Source organism: Elgaria multicarinata, chromosome 2 (genome assembly GCF_023053635.1).
Source record: "Elgaria multicarinata webbii isolate HBS135686 ecotype San Diego chromosome 2, rElgMul1.1.pri, whole genome shotgun sequence".
NCBI classification, from domain to species: Eukaryota; Metazoa; Chordata; class Lepidosauria; order Squamata; family Anguidae; genus Elgaria; species Elgaria multicarinata.
In genome coordinates, this window is record NC_086172.1 from 85,878,406 (window position 1) to 85,893,002 (window position 14,597).

The following is a 14,597-nucleotide window of genomic DNA, read 5'->3' on the forward strand; positions in this document are numbered from 1 at the left end:
ACACCACTGGGTACTTGCTGAACCCCTGCTAGCTGCCTGGATCCAGAGCTGCAGGGTCACCTGTGCCCTTATCAAGCTACCATTTTGTATAAAATGGTGGTTCGTTATTCTGTGTAAAATGAATTTTATGCAAATGGCAGCCATAAAGCCGCCATTGCAAGATTAGAGATGTGAATGATTTAGCAGCTCATGTAGTGGGTGGGGGCGGGCAGCCGCCCGGGTCCACAGACCCCAGTCCTGCAGGTCAAGCTGGGGGACATCCATCGGACTTCACACACACACACACACACACACCATATTGGATGCCCACAACAACCCTAATTGCAACTGCTTCTGAGGGTGGTGCAGCAGCCTTCAATCAGCATTTCTAAGGGTAAATCCAATTCTTCATGAGGTTCATTTCCGTGTTGTTAAATGTGGAGTTAAAAGTATGTGTCCCAACTAAGGAAGGAACTAGAGTTGCATGGAAGGACTAACGGTCATTGGCAATACTGCCTCTTACTTAACTGTTGACAGGCCGGCCTATCTCTTTTCATGAATGATCAGTGCCTCCAAAGAGTGTTCAGCTTTTAGGTGTAATGGATTTGTGCTTGTGAGAGGGATATTACTGTGCAATGTGACCTTGTCTGAGCTAGATGGTGGCAGGGAAGGGTATTGGGGTTTCTGTAGTGGTGAAACCTTTCCCCCAGTAATGTCTGCTTGTCTCCTTTTCAGGTCAAACAGGTCGGTATGTTCTAATCCAGAGACTCCGTGAGAAAGAGAGGCAGCTTCTACCACATGAATGTCCTGTGGAGTCTCTTGCCAAGTGCGGACAGTATGCCAACGATGTGCAGTTTATCCTGCAGCGCACAGGCCCCAGCCTCACAGAAAGGCCTTCTTCGGATAGTGCCCCTCAGGTACCGGAGAGGACGTTTGTCAGGGCTAGCCTGCCCATCAAACCCCGGCCAGTCAGCACGGAAGTACCTAGGCCCAGGCAGCCCAAAAAATCCTTAACCTTCAGTTTGGGTCCTACGGGCTCCAGGGATTTGCTTGCAAAGGACAAGCTGCGGCCACACAAGCTGAGGGATGGTGCTAGTGGGGGTCAGCTTTCCAAAGAGGAGCTGTTTAAGACTGTCCTGCACCAACAGGAGCATCTCCACTCCCTGGAGATGCAGGGGGACGCCTTGGAAATGGACATCAGGCACTGGGAATACAGCAAAAGCATCTCCCGAGAGGATGAGATCCCGCATCTCGAGCAGGTGATCCGGCAAAATGAGAGCGAGTTGAGCGAGGAGGAATTTTGGCAGAATGAACTGCGCTCGGAGAAGGAATATGAAAGGGAGCGGCAGGAGAAAGTGTGCAGCCTGCGGGCCACCATGGAGGAGTACACGCAAAAAATCCAAGAACTTACAGCAAAAACGGAGACTTTGGAGAGAGAAATCCAGTGGGAAATTGCTGAGAGGGCCAAGAGGGCAAAGATAGCCCCTACCCAGAACCCTTCTGAATTAGAGGAGATGGCAGCTAAAATGAGGAGGGATCTAGAAGTCAAGGCCAAGCAGACTGCCCAGCTGGAGAGCAGCCTGGATACTGTGGGGAAGGCCTTGGAGGAAGCAGAGCAAAGCATTCAGGTACGTTGTGCTTTGTCATAATTCCCCTTTCTGAGGGGATCCATGGACGGATTAGGACAGTCTCTGTTGTTTGGCTTCTAAATGTTTTAGAATGCAGTTGAGCATAACTAATCGTGCCCCCTTTGGAAAGGTATGTTTGCTTTGTATTTATTTCACTGTTTAAAAGAGAATACATAGGCACAGAACGAGGGTTCAATTCAAAAGGCATGTCTGTTAGTGTAGGGCTAGGTGCCCAAACAGTCCATCCCAATGAGACAACATACCCCTGAGGGAAGGCTTTCTCATACTAGGACTTGAAGCATGGAGACCTCCTCTGAAGCTCAGTACTCCCTAAACTTCTGCCTTCCCTGACATTTGGCAGTAAGTGAGGCAGGTTCTGGGAGCTACTGGGTTATAAACTGGACAGCCATGGCAGAATGTGTAGCTGTTACAGCAAACAGATGGAGCTGATCCTGCATAATGCTGAATGGTCTGAGACTGGGCCAGCCCGGCACATTCTTGGCATCGAGTGCTTGGGTGTTGCTGATCAGCTCCATTGAGGGCTGTGCCCATGAGGATTAGGATGAGCTTTAGCTGGAATGGAACCAGGGTGATCAGCACCTTTCACGGTCATCCTACCCAAAGCTCTTCTCGGCTTGCTAGATAGAATAGGACTCACAGTGCAACTCTTATGGGCACAGATTGAACCCAGTGACAAGAGTTGCAGTCATCAGGCATGGTTTTGTGACATGCTGTCGGCTTGCATAGGAGGAGACTTGCCTTAGGTCAGAGGGGTGTATATTGCGTGTACAAAATTGTAGTTTGTATTTAACATAACATTGGATGCATCCCAAAATAAAGGGAACATTGCTTTGGGGTGATAATAGAAATCAGATAATTAAGTAATGATAAAAGCTGCTTGTTTGCTAATGTGCCTGCTACCACCACATTAGAAGAGTACTTCCCAAACTGTGTATTGGGCATAGTCATGTGCTACAAGACATAAACAAATTCAGAATCAGTATTCTGTGAATTCAAAGCACCTACCCATAGCAGAGACTGCCCACTATGTCTCTGCATGATTCACTGCTCTGATTTTTGCCTGTTTCTAGTAAGTCTCCATTGGAGGTCGGTGATTCTATGGGTTTGCACCAGAAGTGCTTCATGCAATTCAATCACTTCTGATATGGCAGCAGCACAAGCATAATTACCTCCCCTTGGGGTAGGTAAACCCAGAATGGTGACTCACTCAGAAACACTATGGTAGGGGTCACTTTTGAAGGGATAGTTTTAACTTCAAGTATCCTTTTGGAGGCGTATGAAAGTGTACTCCCAATTTTAATTCAATTATAAGAAGTGTTGTGGAATCTCTATTAGAAGCTGAGGCAGCATTCTGCTTCTGTGTTTATGTGGATTTGCTGTTGTGTCTCCAAGACACTGGCTGCTGTTACTTACTTCCCTACTTTAAGCAGAAGCAATAGCAGCTCACTTCTTTTCTTTTGTTCAACTGTTTACTAGGCAGTGGTGCCCTCTTATGGCCTAGGAGAGGACGTGCTGTTTTCACTTCTTTTGCCTCTGCCAAACTCTGATTATAAGGACAAGATGGTGTATGCGTTTGAGAAACCCATTAAAATAATTCCAAACTATAAGAGACAATGGCCCTATTTGGACATAATGGCCATATTCTGTGGCAATTCATGGGTTAATTAACCCACGAATTGTGGGGACATGCATAAACTGCTTCTGGTTTTCAGCAACAGCCTACGAATGTGGCATACACAAGTTGTTTCCATGACATCTGAACCTGGACACTTGGAGTTGTTAATAGGTTAAACAACCCCAAGTTAACTGAAGAACAAATCCCTGGGTTTGGACATCACAGAAACAACCTATGAATGCGACATATTGCTGGAAACTGGAAGCGGATTGCACATCCTCACAATTCTTAGATTAATTAATCCACAAATTGCCACTGAACATTGCTGTTACATCCAAACAAGGTCAATAGTACAATGAAAAAGCATTGCCACTCAACTATGATTTGAAGAAGATCCATAAAGGAGTGTTCTTCAAATTGCACATTTAATTTAAGCTAAACTAGATATTTGTTTTTTCCCTCCTTTCTACCATTTCCCCATCAAACTATTGCATTGTGAAATTTTGTTTACACACCAACCCTAAACAGTTTGATTTTGATGGATTTTCTTTTAAGTAAGTATGTTTACGATTGTAGCTTTGGTTATATGCATTCTAAATCGGCTAAGGCCATAGTCTGGCTTCTGTGATGCAGAGCTTGTAGTTTGCAGTTCTTTGATCAGAGAAACATTTTTAGCATTTCAGTTCTTGCTGAATTCCAGTAGAAAGTGTTTGTCGGCTAAAAAAATACTGTACTAGCATTCAACAAGCTATTTATGAGAACCAAGGTGATTTCTTTGTCTCCAGATCTTCTCCTTTTGCACCAGTACAGTTTAGCCTTAATCTTCATCATGTGGCCAGAGTAAATGGGGTATCTTGCAAGAAAACTGATTATTATTATTATTATTTATTTATATAGCACCATCAATGTATATATTGCTGTACAGAGTAAAACAGTAAATAGCAAGACCCTGCCGCATAGGCTTACAATCTAATAAAATCATAGTAAAACAATAAGGAGGGGAAGAGAATGCAAACAAGTACAGGGTAGGGTAAGCAGGCACAGGGTAGGGTAAAACTAACAGTAGAAAGTAACAGTAGAAGTCTTTCTTGAGTGGGGCTTGCCCAATGATCCTACACACCTCTTATCGTCACTGCTACTGTCTTTCCACTCACCTTGAGCCAGGAGACTCAATATAAAGTGGAATCTGTATTAATTTATTGTGTTCATTTTCTGTAAAGATCTTAATTATCCATGGTTGTTGGAAGTGTGCAAAAATTTCAGGCAACTGTAAATAGAAAATGCCATTCAGTCAGTCTGCGTCACTACCATTACAGCTCATCCTCTTCATAGGGATGCTTGTTTTTTAAAGACATTTACTCAGCATTATTGGCAAGGGGGGAGATATACTGTGGGGTATGTTTAATTTGCTTTGGACCTGTTGGGTATAAGGATATGAAACAGAACAAGAATGTTAGTGTGCAGATGGTTCTTTGATTTCTTCTGGCTCGTGGCCTAGACTTACTGAGAAGCTGCTGGTTTTCAGATGTCTTGGCTATTTTTTAAACATTGTAATTGGAAATACATTATTCCGCTGTAAGGCAAATCTTTATATGCCGATTGAGAGAGAGGAGTGTGCAGCAGCTGATCTTACTAAAGCTTCCAGAATGGGAAACTCGCCCTTGGGCTGACTATCATAAGAAGAGCCATGATGGATCAGACCTCAAAGGCTTATCTTGTCCAGAATAGCATTTCTATAGTGGCCAATCAGATGCCTATGGGACTCGCAAGACAATACAAGATTGGCAAGGTGATCCCTAGCCTACCTCCTTGTGGCAACCCTGGTCCTGAAGGGTTAAGGACTCTATAGGGTATGTTGCAGGCTCTGCTCCCAGCCATTTTGGAAGGAAGAGGGAATTTCTAGCAAGGAAGAAAATGGACCGTGTATGTGTGTATCAATTGTCTATGATGGTGGATAGATCTTCAGTTCCACCCCCCCAACAGACATCCACACAGAAACACACCAGACTTTGGACTGCAGATACTGATGCAGATACTGATGCCATGATAAACAAACTGGGAACAATCTTTTGGAATGTGTGAGTACTCAGAAATGAATATCTGGCTATCATGTTACAGCTGTCTTCATTTTAACACTCTGGTCACATGTATTTTCTGGTAGATTTGTACTCATTGTTGAGGAATAGAGAGAAATTAGTTGGATCTTTGAGAGGAGGCTGGGATGGGATCAGAAGCCTTTCTTCTGCAGCTTCTTATCTCAGATGAAGATAAGATTTGGAGTTCACTCTGCCTGTTCCTCCTCTGTCTTGCAGGCCCAGAACCAAGAACTGGAGGAGCTAAATAAGGAGCTGAGGCAGTGTAACTTGCAGCAGTTCATCCAGCAGACGGGAGCCATAGTGACTGCTTCGCAGCCCAGATCAGAGGAGGAACCCCAGCTGGATCAAACTAGTCAGGAGCTGCCAGCTCACCAGAGAAACGGAGGTTGGAACACAAGTCAAAGGGTGGGCAGAGGAGGGGGTGGGGGGCAGGAGACCCAAACTTAAGCCATCTCTCCTACTGTGCTGTAATGCTTCCTCCCATTTAAGCTGATAAAGAATGGTACTAAGACCAACTTTCTGGCCATTAGTATTGCTTTTGACAGCTCTTAAGTCAGAATCCCATAGGAATGGGGGCCAAATACTTAAGTGAGCATGACTTTCTTTGAAGTTTCACGTTATAGTATATAACAGGAGAGGCAAGTGGAAACTTGCCAAGCAGGTGAAAGAACAGTTTACTAGGCAACTGTTTAAATTCAGCTATGTGGATTTTGAGTCTAATCAATACTGGATAGAGCAGCCACAGAAACTATACCTAAAAATGAAGTGAGAAGAAAATCTGGAGGCTTCACACTGAACATGCAGCTTGACTATTCCCCATTGTTACCTTACACTCAACCTGCTCCATGTTAGATTTAGGATTCTGATCCATGCACTTCTGGCTATAAGTATGGCAAGGCATTTAAGAGCATCTATTTTGAATTTGCCTCCTATTCAGTAGGGTAGGGGTGAGCAATTAAGCATCATGAAGGTTGACCATTACAGCAGTGATGGTGGCATCTGAAATGTGGGCCCCTTCCTCTGTAGACAAGCCCTTTTCTTTCCTGTGGCATCTGTGTGTGCAGTCTGTAGAAAATGGTCTAGAGATTTGGTTTGCTAGCTGCCCGTTTCCATTTTAGCGAAAAGAAAAAAGAGTTTTCTGGCATCTTAAAGACTAATACATTTATTGTGACATGTGACATAAGCTTTTGTGGGCCAGAGATTGTGGATTTCTACTGATATATGGTATTCTAAAAGCCTCAGCTAAAATATATGATCACTGGTATCTTTTTAGCAAATAAGTCTGGTCTTTGGGTACAGACGGACTTCCCATCAGATAACACTGCAATATCTATGGGCTGGGTTTACTGAAAACCTGCCACTGCCTATGAGAAAACCCTGCCTGTGTCAAAGCTCTTGGGATGTGGACAGTCCATGGAATCTGTGTGGTACAGTCTTCCCTGAGTTTTTCCTCAGTGTGATCCACCCAGTACATCATCTCAGTCCTGAATTTTCTTCTAACACTGGAAGAAAAGAAATCTTGAAGTTGGCAACATACACGTATGGCATAGGCTTGGCTTTGACTTTTTTCCAGTCTGCAGAAGGCAGGAAAAAAATGAATCAGTCTCTGCATGTAAGGTTCAGGCTTGGCATTATTATCACATTTCTTCACACGGATTCTATGTTTGTATGAAAGCATGGCCTGCCACAGAACCTGCCAGTGGGAAATGCTACTATTACCAGCTGAGTCTTAGAAGTTGTATCCACCATTACTCCACACTATCAGTCCACGTGAGTTGGGAGTAGCAGCAAAGAACACACTCAAGTGCAGAGGTCGAAGGAATCTGCAACAGCTTCAAATAAGTTCAGATTTCTATGAATCCGGCCTGAGGATTCTGCAGCAGGCCGTTTTCCCCCAAGACATGCAGACTCTGCTGACTTGCAGACCAGTTTGTCAATTTGGGGGCAGGGGGATTAGCGTTAATGCACACTTGTGCAAATGCTCTCATCTGCGTTAGTTCTTGCACATTAGCACTAATTCACATTAACTAGTGTGGATTCGGGCAATTGTACAAGTGTACAATTCTGGTTTAAAATTCTGGATTAAAAATCCGATTCCATTAAATCCAATAAAAATCCGAATGGATGATGGAATGAAAGACACCTGACAATCCATGAAACACAGAACAGATTTCACAAAGTCTGCACATCCCTACACTCAGGTGGAGAATGTCCTAACAGGTTTGAGCACCTTTGCTGGAAGGTGGTAGCACGCCAAGTAGTACTTGCTTTAAAGTTTACCATATAGTGGCTCTAACTGTATGGAGAGAGGTAATGACCTATCCCCTCCCTGTATGGTAAGCTGAATGTTTCCATAGCCACACGGCCGCTCATATGGGGGAAGTATGCCATGATGATGACACCTGACTGTCAGGCAATCACTTTGTTTGTTTGTTTGTTTGTTTGTTTATATAGCACTGTCACTGTGTATGGTGCTTTCTGGAGTGTAAGATGGGGTGGGCATCTTATGGCCTTCCAGTTGTTCTTGGACTGCAACTCCCATCAGCCCTCACCATTGGCTATGCTGGCTAGAGCTCATAGGAGTTGCAGTCCAGAATATCTAAAGGGCCACAGTTCAGCCACCCCTGGTATAAGAGGTCAGAACAGGGTTCTGCAGCCCCATATGTCACATCCGGTGCTGTTCTGGAGGGTCCCCCAACTCTCAGGAGCATGTTTTGGAGGATGCAGCAGGGAAGGGCTGCAGGGGCAATTGCTGAAAATGATCATAAAAGCCAACCTTCAGTGGAGGAAAACCAATTGCATACAACCCATCTTATATAGCTATTTATTCACAATGTTCAGAAATCCCCAAATGCATTTTGTGATGGTGCTTCTTTTGTGGATGCAAGAGGGAATGTCAAGTTACACTTGCTTCACAAAAGTTGATCTTAAGCAAATATGTATTGACACGCTGCACCTGAAAACCCAGGCTATTCTGATTGAATAAATGCATTGTCCGTTAACTGAACTGAAATGTGATTCTCTTTCCTAGACCTATCCATTGCCAGCACAGATTCACCTCCCAGACCCACGGCCAGGCAGTTCCTCGGCAATCCACGGAACCTTCAGAACCCCCTGGTGTCCAGCTTGAACCCTGAGGGTGTGTATGTTTGAGCAGGCCTAAGCTTCTTGTGCGCTTCAGTCATGCCTGGTCTTGCCAAGCAGTCCTCCAAATGTTCTAATCTTGCTCTGGTAGGGGCAGCTTTCATCTGCAAGGAGCTACAATTCCTTTGGCTCCCCAGGCTTTCTCTCCACCTGTCCTCCCTCCTTTCTCTCCTTCTTTAGAACAGCAGTGGCGTGGTTATCTCGGAGTGTTTACCCATAAATTGCCAGAGCCAGTAGTTACAAATGGCAAGGGAAAGTAGGCTAAGGACAGGGACAAGCAAAATCACTCTGAAGTTGCTCCTGGGGTTTGAAACCGCAGGTCAGGCTTGGAATAGTCCATCAATGGTGGTGGTGGTTGTGATAATGCTAGATGTTCAGCAGTAACATTCTGGTTACTTGCAGGGTGGCATTTTTGTTTTTGGAGGAGTTGTTTTAGCTACTCGGTGTAGTATTGCTTTTTCAGCTGAGGGTGTTTGCTAACTTAAGTCCTATTTAAAACTTCACTAAGAAGGACATTGTCCTGCATGTGAGATTAGCGTGTCCTTCATCTGAGTTCTTTCTGTCAAATTCCTTGAATGTGTCACATTTGGGTTAACTGCTTCGACTTATAAAAAGCGTTGATGGCAATGGGATCTTTTCTTTATCCTGTATTATAGCCTGTATACAGAATATGTGTCTGGCTGTTTCTCCTCATATACTACTAATGGCTTCATTTGAGAAGTGTAAGTTTTGATCCCATGGGTTAAGTCTATGGAATGCTTTACCTCAAAGCACACCGGAGTTGATCGGTACAATTTGAAGGTACAGTTCTGCACTTTTCAGAAAAAATAAAGTTACGTTTGGAGTAGGAAATGAAGAGTTTTTACACTGGAGGTGCTGGTCCAAGGTCTCTAGAAAAGAGTCTGATCAGCTGGGGAACTATATTCTTTTTATTTCAAAATATGCTGTTTCAGCTCAGCATACTGGTTAAGAGTCCCACCTGCTTGCTGGGAGGTGGTGCCTTCTGAGAAAGCACTCTCCTGGGCTTAGAGTGTTCCATTGCAATGGATGTATATTCTGTGGCGTTGTCCATATTGAACTCAGCTGAGCTGGGTCAACCAAAGCAGCCTCCTGCACTGCAGAACAAAGCATGTCATGCAGTAGGTCTGTGTTATCTTCCTACTTTGGTTGAGCTGGTGCAGATATCTTATGAAATTGAGTGTAGTGACCTTGAAGAGGATGGTTGTGCTTACAATCAAACTCTAAACAAATGGTAGTGGTGGTCTAATTGGACCCAACTGGGGGAAACAGTTAGTAGTGATGGGCTAAACATCCGGCTTTCAAAAACTGTACCTATACAAGCAGACATCTCTCCCGTTCATTTATCCAGGATTTGTTCCTGGGCGCGTCCCATTCATTTAAGTGGGTTCTATGTAAATATAATTCCTGTAAAATGTTCCGCCAGTGTATGGTCCTCATCCCAACAGACTTTACTGGAACTCCATTGCTATTCTACTTTAATCATGCCCATAGAAAAGCTATTTAAAAAGATGCCATACCTTAAGATATTTTGGAGGCAGTCCAGGTGCCATGTTTTGAGCATCAAATTTTGAGTGCTTGAGTAAATGACCCCAGATTGTTTTCATAAATATTTTGATGGATATCGAATCTTCAGCCTCATCGTCAGAATTAGCTAGGAATGATTTATTGTACAGTTACAGCACAAAAATTGTCTAACAATCCTCTCTCTCTATTTTGTGGCTCTGTTTTGTTAAATCCAGTTAGTCTCAAGTTGTATTTCCTTTGCTAGAGAGAGGGTATGTGCGTATTTAATTTTGAGGATCTCTTCTCAGAATGTTAGGCTAATACTTGCTTTGAAGCATAGGAGCATATGATCATGAAATAGTGCCTCGGTTTTGACTAGGTTCCTGTGCTTGTGATAGAAATTAAGTGAGGTTTTCTATGTTGTGATACTACAGTAGGGATACACCTTCTGCATTCATGTACTTAAAATTTATGAGAGAGCTTCCAAAATTTTGTATCTGCTCATTTCAACTAGACTAATTGCATGGAATAGCTTCTTTCCCTCCACTATCTGTCATCACCTTCTCGTTTGTCAAATGCTAAGCCATCATAATGGGAACACTTCGTTTATTTTTTATATGTCTTGCAGTCATATCAACAAAGCAGAGCATCTGGAGGTAAAAAGGCCAGCCAAGGAGGACTGATTGCCTTGCGAGTATAACTGTATAGAAATAAAACTCTATTTCATGTATGTATTTGACTTTTTATCTCAGATGGATGGATGGATGTAGATGGTTGTGCAAAATATTTTTACAGACTTCTTTTTTTTAAAAAAAGGAAAAAACCATTTGGAGGAAACAGACTGGCTGTATTTTTTTAAATCTCTTTTGTTGTAATTTAAAATGAAGATGCTGTTTGTGGCTTCTCTGAAAATTTATATAGCCTTTCTATTTTAAGACTTCATCACCTAACAATGCTTCGGACTAAATAATAACTGCCCTGGAGGGTTGTGAAACTGCTGGGGATGAAGTGTTCAAAGCGTATAGCAGCAAGTCCTCTGTGTCCATTCTGAAGGTTATACTGCAAGCTACTGCCGTACAATGAAGGGGTAAATGATCAGCCAGACCTTTTTACTGGACTGTATCAATGCACTGTAGCTCTCACGCACGTGTGTGTGTGTGTGTGTGTGTGTGTGTGTAACTTGTTGAATTGCAATTCTTTTATATGTTTGGTATTTCGTGGAAATACACAGCTTTTTTGTTGTTGTTGGAATGGGAGAAACAAATTCTATTCCATTCCTGGTGAGCAATATAAACACAAAGAAATGTCACTTTGGGACAGAAAGTGCTCATGGCCATCAACGCATCCCATTTATGTTGCAGCTCCTGAATGCATTTTCAGGAAGGACCTTTCAGATCTGGTAAAATAGGATTTAGGTGCTAGCACTGTCTTGCCATTTGTGTGTCTCATGCCAAATATTGCATCATCTGGTTTCATATAAAGAGAAGTATGTTGCTTCAGCCTATAGATATATTTATTCTCTGTATAGTTTTATGTGGAGTATATAATAGTTTTGAATTCCAGACTGTTCCAAACCCCAGACTGTAAAAGTAAACATTTCCAGAACAGATATAAGACTGATAACTGCATGGCAGCATTGAACGTGGGCTAGTTCTTCTGTTCTAAAGTGACTCCTGGGTTTGTATATCATGATATTTCTCCTTGGCAGAGTAACTTCTACTGGGCTGCCTGTTCTGTGTTGAAAAAAAGATCAGCCCGATGAAGTAACAGTGCAACAGGGCACTACAAGCGTGCTCTCTGTAATGGTCTATTCTTTGGCAAAAGCCAAAATGCCATTTGGAGGGAACAAAGTCTGCAGAGCTAAGTTTTGGTAAATGGTGTGGCTTAAGATGTTAAGATACCTGCTATAAATGAATGATGGGAATCCTAGGCCTCCAGCCCTTTCCACCTGGCTCCTTCCTGTGCCCCACACCACTTGTTTATTTGGCCTCAACTTGCAGTAGGCGTGATGAGTTGGATGTGGGGAATCAGTTCAAGAGGAAGTAAAGTAGAAACAAACAGTATTTCTTTCCTCATTCAGGACAGGGGTTTCACTTTAGAGTTGCATTACGTGGGCCCATTCATGCTGTTGCTGTACATGGTGTGGGGAAAGTGTGTGTGTGTGTGCATGCGTGCGTGTGCATGTGCACGCACACACACACACACACACGCTTGAGGATGGCAGCATGGCAATTTAAAAACTGGTAATGTGGCTCCTGAAAGGGGAAGCATTCTCCCCACTCTTACCTTCAGTGCTTTTAGCTTCTTAGCATTATTAGTTACGATGTGTTGGCTTTGTAACCAAACCTCAGAGTACACTGTGAAGCTAAATGTGCCATTCCCATTTTAATATGAATATCAATATAGGCATATACTATGTTGCTTCAATTTAACTTATTTTGGACAAAGTTATCTTATTCCAACTAAGCTGTTCTTGAATGGAAGATTTCAAATAAGCCAGATTTCTTTCAAGGTCATGTCACTCAGTGTGGCATAATGGGTACCAGCCTTTGGGAAGCTTCACTCACAAAGTGGTGTGTTCTGACCTTAGCACTTCCATATCAGCAAGGAGGGTAAAGGTGCCTGGAAGGAAACCACATGGTTAAATACTCAAGTGTACTAGCAGGACCACTTATTAAGCTAGGACGTATGGAACGTTCAAGAACATAATCTGTCCCTCTCTTCAGACAAGCTGACCTTCTATCTCAGGCATGGATGGAGTGCAATCTTTCTTCTCTTTTTTAACATATGCTGAACTCATAAACCTTCTGTTATGCATAAATTCAAAATTAAGAACAAAACCCAGTAAAACTTTCCCTAGGTGAAATGGCTGTACCTTTCACCATACGGCTTTACCTTATTACAAACGAGATTTTTTTCCAGTGTATTTCCCCCTTTTAAAAAAATCTTTGGCTACTGTTGTGTTTTTGGTGCTTACGTTTTAAAAAGACAGGTCTTGTTCATTTTACCAGGTCTGAATAGAACCCCATATGTGATCCATTGCAGAGAGAGGAATTTTCAGCCAGAAAATGACTCTGATGCACTTAACTCAGTAATTAATTTTTACTGTCACCATAACTTGCAAACCCAACTTGCTTCCAGATATTAAGCAGCATGTCCCACATTTCTTATGACAGCGTCTTAGATTCTAATGCCAGGGGGTGGGGGTTGCATTGATGAATGGGAACAAATAGAATCCCTGTCAATTTTGCAAATGTGATTCTATTTAACCCACACTTAATTATAACTCCACTACTGTGGTGGAATCTGCTACCTTTTAACAGTTGCATGTGGTTGGGTTATGATAGGGGGAATGAAATAATTATTACTGGTAGTATTTCTTGCTGAACTCTGGCCAGTAAAGTTGCATTTTTTGTGTATTTATGTTGTCCAGAGCTGATGTATGTTTTCATTGTGAAACCAAAAGAAGCAAATCTAGACATGGGAGGGTTGAATGGATGTTTGGGAGACGATGAATAGCTCTGGAAAGCCCTGCTCTTGTTTTTAAACGTCCTTTTGTGTATCATGTATATGAAATGTGACTCCTGTATGTTCTCTAAGAAAAAAATGATATTCCATGTACGAATGTATGTATCCCATGCACTAATGGCATTTTCTGGTTTCAAATTGTAATAAAATTCCTGAAAATAGCGTGTCTCCTAATTTGTGGCCAAGTTTACTGTATTAGAGGACAATGCTGCCACCCTCTGGTGTGTATTTGCAATGCAAGGTTTTCTGTATTCCATGCCTACTGCTACTAGTCGTTATATTGAGTTTCCCACTGTAGACCTTGTTCACAGCATCTCTTCACAACCAGCCCAACCATCCATTATAGCTCTGTGCTAGAACTGTAGTGGAGGATCCAAATGTGATTGCCACTCCAAGAGTGGTCTGTGTCGAACAATTCCTGGTTTTGGCATATCTACTTCTGGGGTAGGAGAGCCTTCTCTTGGCCACGTAAAAGTGAAGGCAATGGAAATTACAGACCTGGGCAGTGATCCAGGGTATGGGTCCTAATGCTGCCCCACATTAACCCTAAAACATCCTAACGGCACAAGTGGTGGCTGTGCTTCGACATCCATCTCCTCACCCAGTCAACACACAGCCATTCTGGCAAATGGGATGAAGAACTCAAGCAGTTGCCCAATTGCATATTAATAGGGAGATCCACCTCCAAAATGATAGATCGGGATGACAGTTAAGATTTTGGGGATGGGAGCAAGTTTTAAAGGTCTGGATTAAATTACAAAAAAAAGTGTTGATTACTTTTATAATACTGCATAACTTAGCAGTGCTGTTAAGACAAGTTAAACTGTCCCTCTCCCCCCCTTGCACTTTTCACACAGGATTCTGTGCGTTTTGCATGCATATCTAGCACATAACCCCCTTTACAATGTGTAGAAATGAGTGAGTCAGCCAGAAATATTACCAGTTCATAGTTTCATAAAGGCCTTACCTGCAGTGTTTTGATTTCTAAAATGGGCACTTTTATTCCCCCTTTACCCGTAAAGACTGTATTCAAAAATAGTTGTGAGGGAATAGACACACTAC

The 14,597-nt window shown here is 42.8% G+C and overlaps 1 protein-coding gene across 3 annotated transcripts in view; it reads left to right on the top strand.

The window, feature by feature from the left end:
• Positions 1–13,696, top strand: part of RASSF7 (Ras association domain family member 7) — a 106,827-nt gene extending 93,131 nt beyond the window's left edge. For 2 of the 3 annotated variants that reach the window (XM_063117090.1, XM_063117087.1), the window contains exons 3-6: positions 715–1,607; positions 5,556–5,724; positions 8,371–8,478; positions 10,636–13,696. In XM_063117090.1, the coding sequence (XP_062973160.1) occupies positions 715–1,607; positions 5,556–5,724; positions 8,371–8,478; positions 10,636–10,667 (1,202 nt within the window). In that variant the 3' untranslated portion in view covers positions 10,668–13,696. The remainder of the gene's footprint in view (positions 1–714; positions 1,608–5,555; positions 5,725–8,370; positions 8,479–10,635) is intronic. The other variant, XM_063117091.1, reaches the window with a different exon arrangement.
• Positions 13,697–14,597: the final 901 nt, after the last annotated feature.